At 47.0% G+C, this 20,892-nt stretch overlaps 1 protein-coding gene across 1 annotated transcript in view; it reads right to left on the bottom strand.

Annotated features, from left to right (window-relative positions):
* Positions 1–20,892, bottom strand: part of LOC119382293 (protein O-mannosyl-transferase TMTC3-like) — a 368,314-nt gene that overhangs the window by 91,876 nt on the left and 255,546 nt on the right. The window contains exon 3 of the mRNA XM_037649996.2: positions 9,865–10,098. Coding sequence (XP_037505924.1) covers positions 9,865–10,098 — 234 coding nt within the window. The remainder of the gene's footprint in view (positions 1–9,864; positions 10,099–20,892) is intronic.

Here is a 20,892-nt window from a genome sequence, read left to right as displayed (position 1 = left end):
ATTCCGCCCTCCAGGCGTCACTTCGAGCATGGAGCCTGGCGTCACCGCCATCGAAGATGCGCATGTTCGCTCCAACACAGAACTACAAGACAGGCAACTGACGCAACCCGCGCCCGTGCAACCAACGCAACGCGTTCCAAAAAAGTTGTCCCTGTACACAAATCTGGTGAAAAGCAAAACATTGGAAACTATCGGCCCATTTCATTGAGGTGTGTGTGCTGCAAGCTTCTTGAGCATATAATATCAAAGTCAATCTATAGTTACCTTGAAGACAAGAAGGCTTTCTTTTCTCATCAACACGGTTTTCGACGAAACCTATCCACCGTTACACAATTGGTAGAAACAATTAATGACTTTTCAACTTCACTGAATAACAGAAAACAGATAGACGCTATATGTTTAGATTTCTCAAAGGCCTTTGACCGGGTCGTGCATATGAAATTAATAAATAAGCTAATAGAAATGAATATAAATTATGAAGTACTTGTGTGGATCCGCTCATACCTCACAGGTCGGACACAATACGTCGAAATAAACGGTAGCAAATCCAATCTGTTAAAAGTAACCTCAGGCGTACCACAGGGATCCGTCTTAGTTTATAGTTTATATAAACGACATTGCTCATGACATAGGCGATGACATAACTGTTAGGTTATTCGCAGATGATTGCCTAATATATCGAGAAATTAATAATCATAATGATCAGACATCACTCAAGCGAGCTCTTATAGCAGTAGAAGGTTGGGCCGCTAAATGGGAAATGAAAATCAATGAATCTAAATCAGTCATGCTCAGGCTTATACCAAGCGAAAAAAGCACGTTATTAAAGGTAATTACGAAATGAATTCCACCATTCTCACGGAAGCGGACACCGTAAAATACTTAGGCCTAACAATTGAAAATGACTTAAATTGGAAAAGCACACGTAAATCAGATTTGTACAGCTGCAGAAAAAAAGTTATGGTTCCTTCGCCGCAAACTAAAGCTAGCAACACCATCCGTTAAGCTGCTTGCATATTTGACCTACGTAAGACCAACGCTAGAGTACGCCAGTGCGGTATGGGATCCGTTCCAATCGGGGTTGGCAAATCGCATTGAAAAAATACAGAGAAAAGCCGCTAGGCTAATATTATCCCGGTATTCTCGAAATGACTCCGTTTCTGAAATGCTTCGATTGCTTGAATTGCCTACGCTGGCTCAATAACGCCGGAAACTTGCTAGACTTAAATTTCTTTTTATGTTATCAAAAGGACACTTTAATATTGAAACTAAGCCTTATCTTATTTCCAGGCAAACCAGCAACGTCAGATCAAGCAATCAATTTTTGTTCTTGGTTCCAAAATGCGGTCTTGGTGTGTACGCGTATTCTTTTTTTCCTCGAACGATAAAAGAGTCTAAAAGAACTTGTTTTTGGGCGAGTTGGTGCCTTAGTTTGCTGAACATATCGTAAGTGGCGCGAAGCTAGGAACATGAAAAAGGTCCGGAGGAAAGAGACAGAAGAGCGCCAAACTACCAACTGTTTATTGCCAGCGCAGGCTGAAAAACAGGTAAACTTCCACACATGCGCAGTGGAGTGGGAGAGTTACCCCAAACATGACATCACGTGAGCAGTTCATTAAAGAAGGACAACTCAGACTGAAAGAGAACAATGGATGTGTCACTGACACAAGCGGACCCTTTACTTCTAATATGATACGCCTCTAGTAATTCCCTTGCTGTCTGATCTCTGCTTTTGCCGATAATCCTAGCTTGCGCAAAACGTGGCACACACGAGCATGACCTGACATGCGCGGGAAGGTGCGCACCATCACTCTTACCTATGCTGTTGGCATGCTCCCTGGGGCGGTCGTTGATACACCGACCCGTTTGACCGATGTAGGTCTTGCCACAGCTCAGGGGAATTTCATATACAACCCCTTCGGCACAACGCCTGAATGGTTTTACGTGCCTCTTTTGGCACCCTTGCTCCTTAGCACGAGAGATTCGTCGGCACAAGTGCGCCAGTTTATTCGGAGCGGAAAACACAACAGGGATCGCGAACCTGGCGGCCACCTTCTTGAGGTTGTGGCTCAACTTGTGCAAGTACGGCACCACCTGTGGTTTGACGCGCTCCTGTTCTCTCGAGTGCTCTTCCTGAGTGCTGAAGTTCAGCTTCCGTAGCAGAGATTCGGCAACGGCATACAAGACCGCCCGAGGAAAGCCAGCCTTTTCCAGTCTGCCAATCTGATTACACAGGCTGGTCTGCATCATGTGCGGACACGATCTGCGCAGCGCGGATTGAAGGCAATGCTGAGCAATACTACGTTTTACAGTCTTAGAATGCGCGGAATCAAATGGCAAAAGCTCTTTTTTACTGCGAGGCATGTAAGCACAGCAAACATGATCGCTTTTCACGGCCAGGTTAATGTCTAAAAACTGCAAAGCATTGTCGGTAGGAAGCTCATGAGTGAAGGTTAATCCTTTGGAATTTGCGTTAAAGGCATTTAAAATGAAGTCCACCATTTCATGGTAGGGCACTGGGCACGTCTTATCTAAAACAATTAAAAAATCGTCAACATATCTAAAAACATAAAAAGGATGTGATGAATTAGAAACACATTGTAGTGCCTGGTCAATAAGGGATAAAAAGATGTCACATAAAATAGGTGCTACACTTGACCCGATGCAAATGCCTTTCTTTTGCAAATAAATGTTTGCTTCAAAAGTAACGAAAGTACTCTTGAGGTACGCTTCCAGTACAGACATGAAATTAGTTACCGACATTTCAGCACAAGCAACAAAATTAGCCTCACCGCTTTTTTCAATACATAGCTTAACAGCAGCAAAGAGCTCAGGGTGTGGAACTGAATAAAAAAGATCAGTCACATCGACAGAAAAAAGATACCCTGTGTTCACTTTGCAGCGAAAGAACTCTACAACTTCATCAGAATTTCTTATTAGAAAAGGGTCATTGATGGAAAGGCACTTGAGCGACTTTTGCAGAAACCGACTGACATGCTCTTGCCATGCACCCCGCTCACTAATTATCGTTCGGAAAGGAATGTCCGCCTTATGCGTCTTCGCGCTGAAAAAAGCTATCAAACTATCCGCTTTTGACTTGGAAATCTGCTTAGCCAAACGTTCAGCGCCGACTTCCTCACAGAGTTTGCTAACATTCTTCTTCACTTTTGCCAAGCTCACTTTAACGCTCTTGAAATTCTTATTAATAGCCTGCAAGGCTTTTTCATTAAAGACAGATGTAGGTAAAATCACAAAACCACCCTCTTTGTCCGACTGCATTAACCGTAAATCATTGTCTCTGAAAAACGACACAACACGATTAAAAGCGCGCACATGGTGTCCAGTTGCTGGTCTTGGAGCACATCTCTGAAGACAGTCGACGCCGTCCAGTAAACATCGCTCACGTTGCTCCAACGAAGCTTGGCTTGCAACTCTTCGGTTTAGAGCTAGTAGCTCATGTGCGGAGACGGCCGGCTCAATACCAAACTTAGGGCCTTTGTTGAGAAGACGGTTGACATCTTCAGGTAGGGGCGTATCACACATGACCTTCACTGACCCGAGCTGCACGGTTATCTTGTCATTTAAGCGAAGAGATTTAAGCAGGCTCGTAAGCATGTACTTCCATGTAGCCTCAATTTCAGCATTGATGAGCCTACGTTGTTCCTTCAATTTCTTCAACGCAACCCACTCAGGAAAGTTGGCGTAACAAATGCTTCTCAAGAGTTCATTACACAGCCTCACTTGCCGCCCTAACTCAGAGCGTAAAATCTTGCTCACCCGTTTTACATGTCCCCAAGAAGGCAGGACACAACCGAAGAGGGAGGTGACTTCACGAGGTGGAAATCCTTTCCGTATGCAGAAGCCCAAATATCTTGATTGACAAGTCGAGGCAACTATATTCCACTTGACATTGTGCAGGTCAGGAAGTCCAGAAGAAAGGTTTCCGGGAACAGACAAGCCCGAGCCCACTGTACTAGAAATATACTCGGGCTTGTCTGTTCCCGGAAACCTTTCTTCTGGACTTCCTGACCTGCACAATGTCAAGTGGAATATAGTTGCCTCGACTTGTCAATCAAGATATTTGGGCTTCTGCATACGGAAAGGATTTCCACCTCGTGAAGTCACCTCCCTCTTCGGTTGTGTCCTGCCTTCTTGGGGACATGTAAAACGGGTGAGCAAGATTTTACGCTCTGAGTTAGGGCGGCAAGTGAGGCTGTGTAATGAACTCTTGAGAAGCATTTGTTACGCCAACTTTCCTGAGTGGGTTGCGTTGAAGAAATTGAAGGAACAACGTAGGCTCATCAATGCTGAAATTGAGGCTACATGGAAGTACATGCTTACGAGCCTGCTTAAATCTCTTCGCTTAAATGACAAGATAACCGTGCAGCTCGGGTCAGTGAAGGTCATGTGTGATACGCCCCCTACCTGAAGATGTCAACCGTCTTCTCAACAAAGGCCCTAAGTTTGGTATTGAGCCGGCCGTCTCCGCACATGAGCTACTAGCTCTAAACCGAAGAGTTGCAAGCCAAGCTTCGTTGGAGCAACGTGAGCGATGTTTACTGGACGGCGTCGACTGTCTTCAGAGATGTGCTCCAAGACCAGCAACTGGACACCATGTGCGCGCTTTTAATCGTGTTGTGTCGTTTTTCAGAGACAATGATTTACGGTTAATGCAGTCGGACAAAGAGGGTGGTTTTGTGATTTTACCTACATCTGTCTTTAATGAAAAAGCCTTGCAGGCTATTAATAAGAATTTCAAGAGCGTTAAAGTGAGCTTGGCAAAAGTGAAGAAGAATGTTAGCAAACTCTGTGAGGAAGTCGGCGCTGAACGTTTGGCTAAGCAGATTTCCAAGTCAAAAGCGGATAGTTTGATAGCTTTTTTCAGCGCGAAGACGCATAAGGCGGACATTCCTTTCCGAACGATAATTAGTGAGCGGGGTGCATGGCAAGAGCATGTCAGTCGGTTTCTGCAAAAGTCGCTCAAGTGCCTTTCCATCAATGACCCTTTTCTAATAAGAAATTCTGATGAAGTTGTAGAGTTCTTTCGCTGCAAAGTGAACACAGGGTATCTTTTTTCTGTCGATGTGACTGATCTTTTTTATTCAGTTCCACACCCTGAGCTCTTTGCTGCTGTTAAGCTATGTATTGAAAAAAGCGGTGAGGCTAATTTTGTTGCTTGTGCTGAAATGTCGGTAACTAATTTCATGTCTGTACTGGAAGCGTACCTCAAGAGTACTTTCGTTACTTTTGAAGCAAACATTTATTTGCAAAAGAAAGGCATTTGCATCGGGTCAAGTGTAGCACCTATTTTATGTGACATCTTTTTATCCCTTATTGACCAGGCACTACAATGTGTTTCTAATTCATCACATCCTTTTTATGTTTTTAGATATGTTGACGATTTTTTAATTGTTTTAGATAAGACGTGCCCAGTGCCCTACCATGAAATGGTGGACTTCATTTTAAATGCCTTTAACGCAAATTCCAAAGGATTAACCTTCACTCATGAGCTTCCTACCGACAATGCTTTGCAGTTTTTAGACATTAACCTGGCCGTGAAAAGCGATCATGTTTGCTGTGCTTACATGCCTCGCAGTAAAAAAGAGCTTTTGCCATTTGATTCCGCGCATTCTAAGACTGTAAAACGTAGTATTGCTCAGCATTGCCTTCAATCCGCGCTGCGCAGATCGTGTCCGCACATGATGCAGACCAGCCTGTGTAATCAGATTGGCAGACTGGAAAAGGCTGGCTTTCCTCGGGCGGTCTTGTATGCCGTTGCCGAATCTCTGCTACGGAAGCTGAACTTCAGCACTCAGGAAGAGCACTCGAGAGAACAGGAGCGCGTCAAACCACAGGTGGTGCCGTACTTGCACAAGTTGAGCCACAACCTCAAGAAGGTGGCCGCCAGGTTCGCGATCCCTGTTGTGTTTTCCGCTCCGAATAAACTGGCGCACTTGTGCCGACGAATCTCTCGTGCTAAGGAGCAAGGGTGCCAAAAGAGGCACGTAAAACCATTCAGGCGTTGTGCCGAAGGGGTTGTATATGAAATTCCCCTGAGCTGTGGCAAGACCTACATCGGTCAAACGGGTCGGTGTATCAACGACCGCCCCAGGGAGCATGCCAACAGCATAGGTAAGAGTGATGGTGCGCACCTTCCCGCGCATGTCAGGTCATGCTCGTGTGTGCCACGTTTTGCGCAAGCTAGGATTATCGGCAAAAGCAGAGATCAGACAGCAAGGGAATTACTAGAGGCGTATCATATTAGAAGTAAAGGGTCCGCTTGTGTCAGTGACACATCCATTGTTCTCTTTCAGTCTGAGTTGTCCTTCTTTAATGAACTGCTCACGTGATGTCATGTTTGGGGTAACTCTCCCACTCCACTGCGCATGTGTGGAAGTTTACCTGTTTTTCAGCCTGCGCTGGCAATAAACAGTTGGTAGTTTGGCGCTCTTCTGTCTCTTTCCTCCGGACCTTTTTCATGTTCCTAGCTTCGCGCCACTTACGATATGTTCAGCAAGATAAAAGAGTGGAACGAGTTGCCAGTGTCTGTATTGACATTCATGAGAATTGAAAGTTTTGAAGAGCGAATTAAAAATCTATTACAAAAATGATTATTGCTAGTGTTTACGTACATTGTCATGAGTTCTCATGACGTTCGAAATTCTGTAGATTTCTTGTTTTTTTTTCATATTGCATACTGTAACATCGTCACAATGTCTGTGTATATGTTTTTTTTCTACAGTTTCTTATTGGTTTTTGAAAAATATGTATTTATTTCTACACTTTTGTTATCATTATACTATGTTCTATTTACTGTATTCTGTGTTATCATTAAAATCACTGTACCCACCCTGTTACGGCCATGACGGCCAACAGTATTTGGAAACAATAAAAAAGACCGAGGACACTGAGAAAGGAGATGGAGGCACCGCGCCAGCCCGGCTCCGTCGGCAAGCCCTGGCGCCACAACGGCGTCGAACAGCAAACGCGCGATATGTACGGCGTATACGGCGGCGCCTTCATCACGGAAGCCAATCGAAACGCGCTTCACGAGACTCTAGTGTCTCCTCCAGAAATGCTAGCTCTCCTTTTCTGCTTCTACCTTTCAAAAGGGGTAGAATGGATACCCCGAAGAGAATCACGGTGCCGTGACCTTCTTCTGACTTTTTTTTTTTTTTTTAGAGTCGGCTCGGCGCTCAACGCTCGCTGGCGCGTTCAGGTGAAAAAATGGGCGGCTGTACACATGTTCGTGTTGTCCTTTTCGTTCAGTTTTATGTAGTTCGTCTCCCAATGGCCGTAGTCGTGCTAGGTATTACAATGGCTGGAGAAATATGCTTATATCCTGGAAGTTTTTTTTCTAGGTTAAACTTCTCCAGAACTGCAAAATAATTTTGGCGTTTTGTTATTGCGGGTACTACGCAATGGTGGACACAGAAGACCAATCCGCGCAATACAATCTTATTTTTTCATACCAAGTACACTTTGGTGTAATGAGCTTGAAAGCATACATGAAAAAAGAAAAAAGGAAGACAGCGCTTGGTCCAAACACTAGTGAAACCTCCGTCCTTTTTTTCTTATATTTTTTTTTTCTTCCGTGGCGCGTAGCGCCTGTTGAACCAACCTCCATAGTCGATCACAGCCTTGACGAAACCGAAACTATGACCGTTTCGATGAAACAGAAAACACGATGTTTCAGCCACGTTTCCGGGCACGGGGCTCGACGGCTGTCGTATCTCGCGGCTAAATTCGGGTGCTGCGGCGCAGTACGACGCTGATAAATGAGTTTGGCACAAGAGGGGTGGTGTTACGTTTCGCCCTGGAATTCCTTGTGGCAGACGCCATAGTGCGTGCACCTGTCTGCCAGAATGCTGTCTCCCTGCGTATCAGCGCTTAGACTGAGGCACGGAACGCCGCGTCTTCCTGGAGGGGGCCTATGCCGAGCGAGCCGGGCACGTCGCCGTGGGTGGATTCCCAGCAAAACGACGGAGAATTCGGAGACTCCTTTTTGGCTCGGTGGTTTCAGCGTGAGATGCAACCCTGGAGGGGTTGTCATCAAACCACTGCATTCTTTTACCCTAGCGCAGACATGAAAGTTTGCACGTGCTCAAGTAAGCTGTCTCCATCTTCCCCGAGGTCAGCGACACCTCCCCTCTCTTTTTCCGGACTTCCTCCTCTCTAACGTTCCTGACTGGAGTCGTCCAGTCGTGGCGCGTGAGTTGTGTGGTGCACTGGCGTTTCCCAATTGGACTTGTCAACCTACGAATGTATTGTGTGACTCATTACCTCCTTTCCGGATTGGCGGAAGATACTGTCACCGGTTTTCGCGTGCCTCAGTGTTGACAGACACGGGGCTATAAAAGCCGAAGACTTTTGACGTTATTTCTCTCTTACTTGTAACCGTGTAAATAAACCTACCTTCCTTCTTGTAAGGACGCGCCTCCTGACTGGGAAAGCATCGGCTATGCGGACGGACGGCGGGACCTTAACCGTTTGCGCGACAGCGGCACACATACGTCCCTCTTTCTCGTCCGCAGAAAGAATTTTCTCCCACATCGCCCGTTCCAATTAGCGCAAAGCTAAGTCACTCAAATCTTACTCGTGTCTTCGTAATCTCGAGGAAAATTATTTTACCACGCTTTCGAAGGGCTTTCATGGTTTCTTTGTTGCGCTGCAGGTGAGACGATAGGACGACGCAGGGACACAGGACAGGCCATGCGCAACACCACCTGTCATGTGTCCCTGTATCGTGCTATCGTCCTCGTCTCGTCACCTGCAGCGCAACAAAGAAACGACCACCGACCAGCCCAATTCATCGTTCTGCTAAACGTAACTTCGAAGGGCGAAAGTAGTGTTACAATCGCGTTGAATTTCGATCACATTTTTACGATAGCTAGTTTTCCTCTACTTCAAATGGAAAGAACCTACCAATCAAAATGCCTGATAATTACCTGTTTTTCGACCCGTTGATGAAATCGTGAGATAGTGCACTCATGATGAGTCAGTGGGACATATAAGTCCCACTTTATCCCAGTAAACTACTCGCTTGATTTTGATGAAATTTGTTTTATACTATTTCGTTGCAGTTTATGTCAATATACCGCAGCACCTTTTTATATCAGCACGTCAAAAATATAGGCAAACCTACAAAGGGTCTGCCGCGCAATATTACATGCGTTAAGGACGCCGCTTCCAGTACATGAGAGGCGCATAGTGCTTTTTTTTTTTTCCAGAAGCAGCTTCGAGAAATATTGTGCCTTTGCGGTAGAACACCTGCTTGCCAAGCAGACGGTCTACGTTCGATTCGCACTCGAACCCGAAGATTTTTATTTATTTTATTTGCATCTTTCTCGATTTTCGGTCACGGACAACATGACCATCTATCGCTCAGAGCCAACAACGGCGACACAGGAATTTCTGCGAAACGAGCTCTTTAACGCTATCGCGTAAACATGTAGCCGCACGTTGCAGGTCTCATCTGTTGGCGCAGTCTAACTGGCGGAGCTATCACATCACTGCAAACAATGCGAAATATGGAGCTCCTAGATTCCCACGGTGCGCGGGATCTGCCGGATGCTTTTATTGGTTTGCTCCAAGAAATAGTTGGCAGTCAGCGCGCGTCCTCATCCCGCGCTTGCGCTGTTCATTCCTTCTTTGAAACATGCACCAACTACTCTGCCAACTAACTGCAGTTTGTTACACGATGCAGCTACAATTCCGCTGTCATTAAAATGTCCAGAATACATAGCAATGAGAGGCGCGCTAGAGATGCGAAACTTCCTTTCGGGAATTCAGCAATCGCTTATATGGTCGGATAAACGTTAATCTTGAAACGAGCAATAGTGGCTAAGTAAGTGGCAGGCATACCTTGTGGATGGCTGTTCCCCAGAAATCATTTGCAAACAGCCTGCCAATGGGCGTCGATGGCCGAAGGTCCCGGTTGTCCCGAATAGCCGATGCGTCGTCGAAGACAAATCCACAGCCGAGTGCGTTTACGTAGCACAGCCAGGAGAGTGCGCATACGACCACGTACCAGCGCCAGCCGACGCGCTGGCCGCCAGACAACCGCCATGACAGCTCGCGGCCTGCACCGGATGGCGCCTGCAAACAACGGGCCATCAGCCTGAGAATACACCTCGGCGCGCAAAGGGTTTACAGCATTTGAGTGAAATTAATTGCAGCGTTAATCGTTCCATGCTGTTCGAACGCACCATAAAACTTGGCGAAAAAGAGAAGAGGGACAAGCAAGGGGAGTGCTAAATTTTAGTACAAGGGCCACTGTAGAAGAAATGTCACTGAACCCCATTTACTGTCGGGCTAGTCAGTTAATACCACTGTAAAAGGCCACCAACAACACAGACGCAAAAAGGAAGGATCAGCACAGCGTTGAAGCATTAGTAGAAGGTCCTGCTGCAGAAGAACCGTCACTGGCAGCACTACTTGCTGGGCTAGTCTCAGAACAGACTAGCTCATTCAGTAACCCATGGCGTCCATTTCTGGGACGAGCCGTTAGTTGATGCGAATAACAGAAGTGATATCGATTACCTGCATAATTCTGCTCGGCGTACCATTCTATGACTTATTCTACTGACAATCGGTGCTACGTAACGTGCCTTAAGCTGACTCGCGGCCGCAAAATATACCCACGAAATATTTTTCTGCTGCTGTTGCATATAGATCTCAGGGTAATACAACCAACCGTACAGAGGTGCAGCATGTTCCATCCTCTACGTGCCCATGCCGGTCATGAATTTTCTCAAGCTGAAGAACATGAATACTGTTTATTTTGGCATGTGTACATATACGACAATGCCTCATTCCACCGAGATGAGGCAAAAGGAAAAAGACAAAACTGTTTCCTGGCTAGGCCTACACCTCGGTTCGTGAAAAACGGGAGATACGAAAGAAAAACACTGAAAAAGATCGAGGAGTCCTTCCCCTACACTCTAGAAAGTGGTGAGGGTATCGCAGGAGTAAAACAGAGCGTTGTGTTACTCTCGCAAAGCACGGGATGGAGTGAAATGCACTGCTCACTCTGTATGAAAAGAGAGGGTGAAAGGGGGTTTAGGTTCTCTGAAAGAGTGGAATGCTCACATACTCTTATTGTATGAGAGAGTAAAACGCAGTTTTACCGCTGCTCCTGGTCTATATCGATGTGCCGGCCTACCACGACCGACGACCACTCATCATGAAGTGCACATATATGCAGCAAACAGCACTGCATTTGCTAGTTGCGGCGCTGGAGACGACTAATGAGAAAAAAGAAATTGGCCGCGTATCTGCGTGCTTCACTGCAAATGTCGTCTAAAGACGAGAGAGGAGGCGCTGCGTGAGATATGGACGCCATCTGGCAATACGTCGGGAAACATGAGTGCTGTGTTGCGGGCTGGTAGTCCCGGCGCAGCAGCAAGCGAAGACCGGCGGTGACCAACGCGACCGGCGGGGACGCCGGCCAGCCCGAACACGCGGTTTGGCGCGAAGCGCCGTAGCAGAAGAAACGTCCGCAATCAACGAGTATACTCCACACACTCTTTTATTTACACGTCGCCTGGGTAACACAGGAATGCCAGAGCGGCGTCCCCTGGCATTTGTACAGTGCAATACTGAACCAAAACCGAAACACAACAATGACCTTGTGCAGAGGGCACGGAGGAAGGCAAGTCCTTTCCTTCCTCCGTGGCAGAGGCCTTTCGTCGGCGTGCATAGCGCCGCATTTTCCTCGCAGTCGCATTTTCAGCGCAGCTTAAGAAACTAGGGTCTTTAGAATTACGTACCTATGTATTTTCTATTAAACGAACACACTACCTAATAATTACCTAGTGATATTGTGCCTCAGTAATGCGTAAAGTTTGCTTTTTGATCGACAATGTACGCAAGTATGAACCTACCCACCAGTTCAAGATGCCTGGGCGTTCGTTGAGTGGTTAAACTTTCGCCGGGCGGCTGAATTCAGTGACAGACAGACAGACAGACAGACAGACCAAAATTTCTGCGTTTAAGTTCCTCAAGAAAGACTATCGTCTTTAAAAGCAATTCCAGCGCTTCCCAGTGCCTTTGAGTGCGCTGGGAGTGCGTATTTTAGTTTGGCGCGCAAGCAGAGCTCATCCGCAGTCGAAGCGGCACTCATGTAACGTGAGTGCCCGCAGCATCGAGCGGCCGCTGCTGGGGTTTGTCAAGCGGCTTATGCCAAGACAAAGCTTGCTGAACCATGACACCGGGCTACGCATTTGTTGGTGTGGAGCTGCTGATTTGTGATTATGACACGTACAAGTATTTTTAGCAACTTATATCCGAGTTTCGGCCGATAACGAACGACGCGGCCGCTAGGCTGGCATGGTCACATTTGACGCACTATAACTTGTTAGCAACAAAAATAATGCAACGTTTTTTTCTGCACAATGGTAGACGACGTCCTTGACTTCAATCAGAGGGATTTTAAAAAAAAAATTAAAAATGGCCTTTTTGAGAAAATCATTTTCAAAGTTCGGCGTTTTTGGTAAATCACTTACGTTTCAGCCCAATTATCAAGTAAAACGGAGCGCGATAAAAGCACGAAAATTATTTTAAACGAGAGTGAAAGTATCAATGTTAATATGTACAGATTTTCATTATCCTCACTTTAACTTGCTTGCAGCAATAAATTCCTGAAATAGAGGTATGTTGTGCGATTTGCCAAGTTTGTGATTTTCTTCTTCAGAAGTGCTTCGACAAACAAGGGAAATAATAGACTAATAAGATTGTATTTCACTTGTTCTTTAAGGGGAATAAATATTGTGACGAAGGAGTGCACCGTTTTTTCCTTAGGTGCGCTCAAACTTCAGAAATCGCGAAATTGGCGGAAAAGCGTTTTTTGCGGCTAAAATTTGTATATTTTTTTTCAGGCGAACAAAATTTTTTTTTCGCAAGACTAACTGCGAAACCATTGTTCTGGGTGTAATGCCTAGGCCTACAGTAAATTTCATCACAATCGGGAATGGTGACCGGGACCTCGTGTTCGATCTTATCTGGACACACCCAGCTACTTCATGCGCAATGAAACTGAGTTGAACCAGAGTCCTTCAATGCTTTTCTGGTCACGAAACTCCTCCGTAACGCTATGGGGTGAGCTTGCTATGTCGCCGCCGCGGCCGCGCGGCGGCGCTAGGAGCGCGCAGGGGGCATTGAGGAGAGCTTTGCTATATAGGGAGAGCTGGGGGCCCGAGGAATCCGGCGGCATCGTCGTTCAGTTTTCCTCGTTGTTTCTTAATTTGTGTGACTGACAGGTGTGAGAAATGTGTGCGAGGACATGGATAGTGTACGTGAGCGACGATACCGAAGACTTGCTGTGTACCGGGTTGTCGCTCCGGCTACAGAGGTACGAGCGGAAAGGTGTCGTTGTTTAGTTTGCCGATGGACGGCGATGAGAGGGATGAATAGAACCGCGACAGGAAGCTGCCGGATTTACCTTCGATGTTGAACAGCTTAGAATGTGCGAGAAACATTTTGACGCCATCGACGTTATTCGAACGGACGACTTCATGGGGAATGGAGAAAATGTGTCTTTGCGACGCGAGAAGGCAAAGTTTCGGGCCGGCGCTGTTTCTTTCGCAGCTTGCTAGTTTCTTAGAATAACAGAGAGCCGAGCTAGTTGGTAAGTATTCATTCTAAAAAGACACGGCGTGCAAACACGGACACAAGGAAGAAGTAACGATACCAGGCGTGTGTGGTGTCGTGACTTCTTTCTTGCGTCCATGTTTGCACGCCCTGTCTTTTTAGAATAGTTGTTTAGGTTCTTTCCACCTTATTAAATATAATGCATTGTTTCCTTGTTTGCCGTTGTTAAAAAAAGCGTTTTTTCCAATTTTTATTGACTGAATGTCAACTAAACTATTTTTTTTTAATTTTTATATTGTACTTCAGAGTTTTCCTTGTTTTTTGCATTAGCTTGCTCCCTCTATGTATTGGTCGTGCAGAGAGTTTCCCCACGCTAGGAAACTGTCGCTCGTAGCTTTCTGCTTTCTGAGCTATTTTTCCAATAACAGTTTATCTGTCTTTCTCTTCCAATCGTACCATTCTTTCTTTGTTTACTGTAAATTAGTGGCTCGACAGTGGGATGTTCTCAAACACGCGCAGTGAAATAAGCAATTATAGCGAAGTATGGACGCAAAGGGCGTTAGTGTTTCCTCAGCTTGACATGTTTGGGTATTTTGCCCCGTGTTACGTTTTCCACGTTCTTAATAATTCGAAAGCACGACAGAGCTCTGCTTGTGAACACATGTGCTCATTTTCTCTAGTTTAGTGAAACGCGGTTTCGTTTCAGTTAATCAAGGCTCCCCTGTGCAGTCTTCATTAAGAAAATCGTTGCATGACGTGGTGCAGACGTAGTCCATATAAGCAGTCAAAGTAACGCACGTTGTGATTTGTGAAAGTGCCACGAGCGCGAAGATTGGAGATACCCGAGTGCCTTTGCGACGCTGGACAATGTAAAGTGCGACACAATTTCGCTTGTGCACTGTCCACGTAACATGAAATTGTCAAAGTTACTCGTAGAAAATGAACAAAACAGGGTTACGAACTCGGAGTTAAGGCTAGGTTAGGTCCTAGAGATCAGCTGGTGTTCACGCGGCACACGGACATTATACCGTGCGAAAGCTTCGTAACTCCCGATTTCAAGTGTTGCCGAAGCTCTGTGAGGTAGGGTGCAGCGGAGAGAAGTTAGCTTTTATAAACTGTAAACACAGGAATGTACAGCTTTTCTTTTTTGTAATGCGGCTGTGTTAAACTCCCGCGGCGTAGACGACCTGATTGTAAATAGCGCGATCGGCGCTGGCGCAACTCCCGCTACGAAACTTCATTTTGCGAGTTGGTGGGTTTGTAAGTCTTGTGCAGTATGACAAGTCTAGGTAAATATCCCGTGCTCCACTGCCTGAGGCAAGGAACCTCGCTGGAACAACATATACAGCTAATATTGCCGCGTCGGCACGACTGCATGCTTCGCAGCCTTGATATTAAAAAAAAGAAAAGACGCGAAAGTAAGTTTTTTACACGCGTGTGCGACTAACACATCCTATGTCAGGTGAAGTATGAATGGTAGTTGAAATATTGTGGTTTGGGGGGGGGGGGGGATGCACCGTTAAACCACTGCCTCCAACCGGCACAGCATTCAGCCATAATTCAGCCGAGCGCAGCGCGCGCGCACGAATGCCCCCGCGTTGACCGCGGCGACCCAAGCGGCCGCCTCTGTCCCTGTATGAAACTGCGGGCGGAGTTTCGTGACCAGAAAAGCATTGAAGGACTCTGGTTGAACCTTTCTACCATCGTTAAAAAGAAGAAGAAGAATCCTTCCTACTACGTGGCCAGACAACTTTACTCATGCGGACAGACAAAGCGACGCGCGGGGCAAAACTGGATTTCCGGGAGATTACTCTATGACCCGTACAACCGGGAGAAACGTTCAAAATCCGGGAGACCTGGCAGGTATGCTTTAAAGGAAGCATTCATCACAGAAACCGTCCGGTAGTATCACGTGCTCTGAAGAGCAGTTTGCAGTCCATAGGCCAGTGCGTCCGCCACTGATGGACACCACACAATGGGGAACCAACGCGTTCTTCGCACAGTTAATGTGCATCGGTTCTACGCTTGCACCGAAGCTGTCGGAACAGGCGCCACGACAGACAACGGGCACACGTACGGTAGATGACGCAGGTATGAGAGTGTCCCCACAGACACACAATGTAGTTTCGTCGTCATTCAGAGGGGTTTCCACGAGTCCTGACGGCATCCGACCACTCACAAATACTTTTCCTGTGCGGCAGTCTACAGTGGCACCACACTCCCGCAGAAAGTCCATGCCCAGAATGACGTCGTGAGTCGATCGAGGAATAACCGCAAACTCTGTGATGGTAATATGGACTCCCAATGCACATTACCGCTGCGCACACCAATAGGACTCAACGGCTCTCCACTTACACCACAAAGCTTCGAAGTGTCGTGCCACTTAAAAACAACTTTTCGCCCTTACACGTCTTTAAAGGAAGCATTCATCACAGAAATTGTCGCCCCTGTGTGCACGAGAACCATCACAGGCACGTCGTAAAACAAAAAACAAAAAAACATGCACTTTGTTTTTAAGCATCCACACAGGAGGTATTTCTGTCGGTAGCACATCTCCAGCGACCTCACCCCCATCGGCCGCGCGAGCTAGTTTTCCGGTGGCGAAGGGGATGCTTTGCGACGCAGCGGTGAGGCAGAACGATGGCCGCGCGGTCGCGGCGGAGGCGTCAAACTCCTGCCAGATGCCGTGGACTGGTTGCGGAAGCTACTTGACCAATAATTATCGCCAGGTGGTATGTGTGCTGGCCGCGGGACACCGTGAGGCCGTGCGGAGGGTCGTGAAAATTCTGATGGTTTGTCATACCGAGGAGCCACACGACGGTTGTAAAACCGCGAAATATGACCCGGAACACCGCAGGAGTAGCACCCTGGCAGAGGTCGCAACCTAGGTTGCTCTTCAATGAATCGAGCGCCATCATTTTCTTCGGTATATCGACTAGACTCGTCGGGTATGTCATAACGATACGTCGGGCGTCGAGGGGGCATCGGTCATATCGCGAAGCTGGAAATCGTGTTGCCGTCCTTGACTGTGTGGCTGGGCTGTATTCCACAGTCTCTGCGCTCATCGTCGGTTGCCACGAGGTCGAAGGGGGCGCCGTAATAGCCTCACTTGGCGTGTACAACTCATGGTGGTTAGCTGTTGAACGCGACACTTCTTGGCGGGAACGTTCCTCGCGGACAATCTGTCGAATGGTCGAAGTGAGGTCGAGGCAAGGACTCCTGTCCACACTGGCAGCAGTCGTAACGTTTGCCAGACGACCAAACTTTGGCGTAATCGGACACATCTTGAGCGTTGAAAAGATCTGCAATGCCGAATCACGTCGGACACCGAACTGAGGTTTTCTTTTCCAATTAGAAAATTGTACACGTCCTCAGCGACTCCTTTTAGCAAATGGCAGACTTTGTCTTCTTCCGACATACTAGCGCAGACCACCTTGCACAGCCTTAACACTACTTCGATATATGTGGTGCACGTCTCACCTGGCAGCTGCGCCCGTTGCGACAGTGTTTGCTCAGCGCGCTTCTTATTAGCGACTGAGTCCCCGAAACACGACTTGAGGTCCCACGTTGTAAGCGCGTCTTCGTGGTTCCCGTACTAGACGAGTGCGGTTTCAGTCGGGGAGAACACCACGTTGGTTAGTTGAGCGGCTGAATCCCACCCGTTGGACTTGCTCACACGCTTGTACTTGGTGAGCCAAGCGTCGACATCTTCTCCCGCTTTTCCTCCGAAGGGTGGTGGGACTCGATAGTATTGCAGGGGGCCGCAAGGTACGTGTTCTCCTGGGAGCGTCTCCTTCTTCGAACATGTCGAAGGAAGTCGCGGCAGATGGTGTGGGAGACATGCAAGTCGACGGCTTCGACGAAGTTGCAGCAGTGATGGTTCCGTCGTTGTCAAAGCGTACCCAGCACCTCCACCACTCTGTTACGCTAAAAGGAGGCCGTCAAGGTTGAAAGCGGCTGTTTATTACGTCGTGAGGGTGAGCTCAGGAGCGGCCGACTAGTTGGCGATTTTCACCTCGTCCTCGTCCTCTTCTCTCTTTCTAACCCGGGGCGGCGAGCACGTTCACTATGGTCTTCGTTGTCCTCGTCCATATGCGCAACAATATAATAATACGGGAGCGCCTGGAGTATACAATAACAAAAATTCTGCTGACTACTAAGTGAAAGAGCGAAATTGAGCTTGCATTATAATAACGTAAATTATTATGAGCCATCTTAAATGTGTTAGCAAAGGCACTCGAGAAACATTCTGACACTAAATGCTCCGTTTATCTCACGAGCATCCCAAGGAGCCGTTTTACGCTATTTTCCATAGGCACTGAATTTCATTGTCGCAGCTATTAGGGTTATCCGTCGTGGTGGTTGAGGTGCTCGACTGCTGACCCGAAGATCACGGCGCCTGCATTTCGGTGGAGGGAAAACGCTGGAGTGCTTATATTTAGGTCTTAGAACCCCAGGTGTCAAAATTTTCGGAGCGCTTCATTACAGCGTCTCTGATTATCATATCGTGATTTTGGGAATTAGCTGTTGGAAGTACCACCTGTATGGTGTTTGTATACTTATTCGGTGTGTTTTATACGGAACCGCTTTTCTATGTTGCTTAGATATAGCTGTTTTCCTTGCTTAGGCTTTCCTAAATTCTTTTACTGTTACTAATCACCAGGTAGTCGGAGCTATAAGTAGGAACAGTGTGAATAGCGGCGGTGTCGTGCGGTGCTTTGTGCAACTGTGCAACACGTCTGAAACGTTTCGGGGCTGCACATGTCCTTGGTGACGTAGACCTGCCCGGTGATCCGTTACTGCGCAAATCGTAATACGTTTACGGACAAAGCAGAACTCCCCAGCGGCATTTTCACCATCGTGCATAGGCTTCTTATTGAAGTTCTTGTGATTAGATGGCAACCGTCTAGCTGCTGAGCAAGCAGAGCAGTAGCTCCCTTCAATTACAAAAGCGACAAGCAAAAATCGCTATCAGCGATGTGTGTTGGGTAATAACCTGTCATGTTAAGCAGCTAAAGCAACGCCGTTAAGTTGTTTCGGAATGAAACTAAATACCTTGAGCAAGAAGTGGAAAACTTTTGAGATACTAACAGACTTTTCGTTCAAATGAAGCAAAATTGGTCGTCGTTAATAAATTTTCAATTCAACACTTTTATGCATAGGCGTTTAGTGCTACGTTATATATTTATATAATAAGTTTTCGAATGTATCGAAGTATCTTACGATACAATTGGAATGTATCGTATCGGACACAATCACTGTTGTAGTATCTTGTATCTATCTCAAATACTTCTTGCCTGAGTATCTTGGATCGTATCGCGACACAGCCCTGCACAGAAACTTGGAGCGAAGTGATTGCGAAAGGTGAACGTCCACTGGCTATGTCATAACGATGACAAACGCTGCCCTATTCTCGAAGGAAAGTCAATCGTGCAGCGCGAGAGAGGAAGGATACGTGGCCATTGGGTAAAAGCAGAGGCCGTAAAATGAGATGGAAGATGTGGCGCACCCAGGCGGTGAGGCTAATTACAATTGATTAGCGATTAAGCGATCCAGGGCCCCGCCAAAACCCAAACGGCCAAAAAGCAGAACGATGATGTTTCGACGCAAAGATGTTTTACATATGAGAAAAGGGAAATGTGCGACGAAACAGACTCGATAGGTAGCTTGCCGGCTCAGCGGCCAGCAGATGTCGTCACGCTGGCTCAACAGAAAACTGCACACAAAGTGAGGCAGACGAGCTGCTGGCGTCACACTGCTAGGCAGCGGCATAAACGAGGCCACACACATTTCCCCTTCCTCCCTTTCTTTCTCTCTCTTTTCGTTCTCTTTGACTCTTTTCCTTCTCACTTTCTGTCTTTCCTTATCTCTTTCTGTTCTTTCTATTTCACTCCATCTTTTTCTTTTTTCTGTTTATCTTGCTTACTCTCGGTCTTCCTGCTTTCTCTTTCTTTCTCGCTTTGTTTCTTCCTCTTTATCTCATTCTTTCTCTATGCAGCTATCTCATTATCTGTCTCTTTCTCCTTTTTTATTTATCTCTCTCTCTTTCATCCTCGTTCTTTCTCTCCACCTTTTTTCACTCTGCTTCTCAATTTATTCATCTATTTTCTCTGCTGCATCCATCGTCTCCCCATTTCCCTACTTCTTTCTTCCTCACTTTCATCATTTCTATTCCTTTCTCATTTTTCGTCTTTCTATATATCACTCTTCCCGTATCCCTCTTCCTCACTCCCTCGGTACCTCTCCTCCCTTAGTTTCTTTTGCTCGCCCTTTCTTTCTCTCTCACTTGCTTTCCCTCCCTGTCACACATACGCCCGTGGACTTCTTGATTTTCAGTGGACCAGTGGTGAGCAGTGGAGCTCGTCCTATTTTTTGGTGGCCCATAAGCGCTCGAACTGCGAACGCTCCCCGGAGGATAACCGGGGCGCATTTAACCGCTCCGCTCTTAAAATCTGGCACATCCAACGCACGCTGGGCATCGATGTAACGAGCAGCACAAGTGAGGCGCTGCTCACAACGCACTGCCTGGCTTTGCGATGCATCAGGGCATTCATGCCGTGTCATTACTGAATCGTATGTCTGTCATGCATGTACTGATGTGTAGTCTAGTCCTGGAGGAAGCAGAGGTAAGGACAGGCCGTTACGTCACATTTCTCGGAGCCACATGTGAGGGCTCGCCAGTTTGGGTCCCTCTTCGGTGCGCATGCGCTGCCGTAGTTCTCCGCTTGGAGCGCTGAGGGACGCAACAGCGCAGTGCCAAAGGAGAAGAGCGGCGCCAAGCATTTTCGGAGAAGCCTTCGTGGGCTTCGAAACAAACCGCTAAGCACGGCATGCTGAAGAACTGTAGGCCTCTCACGTCATCAGCGAAACGCAACGACTGAATAAAGGAGCAAGGTGTGGGTGCGGGCTAGTTGGCATCCCATAATGCTAAAACTTTAGCGCAAAACGAGCACAGCGGACAAAGAAACGACGAGGACAAGCGCTAACTTCCAACTATCGTTTTTATTAAAGCAACACACACATATATATACCTGTCACATGTGATTACACAGATATCAGTCAACGCAAAAGGGGGAACCCTAAATAAAAAGCAGCAAAACTACGCAGGACCTACACGTGCGGGTGAATTTAAGTAATCTAGTTCCTTTTTTGTTAGTGCGATGGATGGCTTGCTGATGCAGCTTCCATTAGAAATCGCTGCCGCCTCAACAGTGGCGTAGCCAGACGGGGGCACACCGGGCCCGTGCCCCCCCCCCCCCCCACCGAACTTTTTTTTTTGCTATAGCGTACAGAGCTCAAAAT

This window comes from Rhipicephalus sanguineus, chromosome 2, assembly GCF_013339695.2.
Source record: "Rhipicephalus sanguineus isolate Rsan-2018 chromosome 2, BIME_Rsan_1.4, whole genome shotgun sequence".
NCBI lineage: Eukaryota > Metazoa > Arthropoda > Arachnida > Ixodida > Ixodidae > Rhipicephalus > Rhipicephalus sanguineus.
This window is presented reverse-complemented; position numbering and strand designations above follow the sequence as displayed.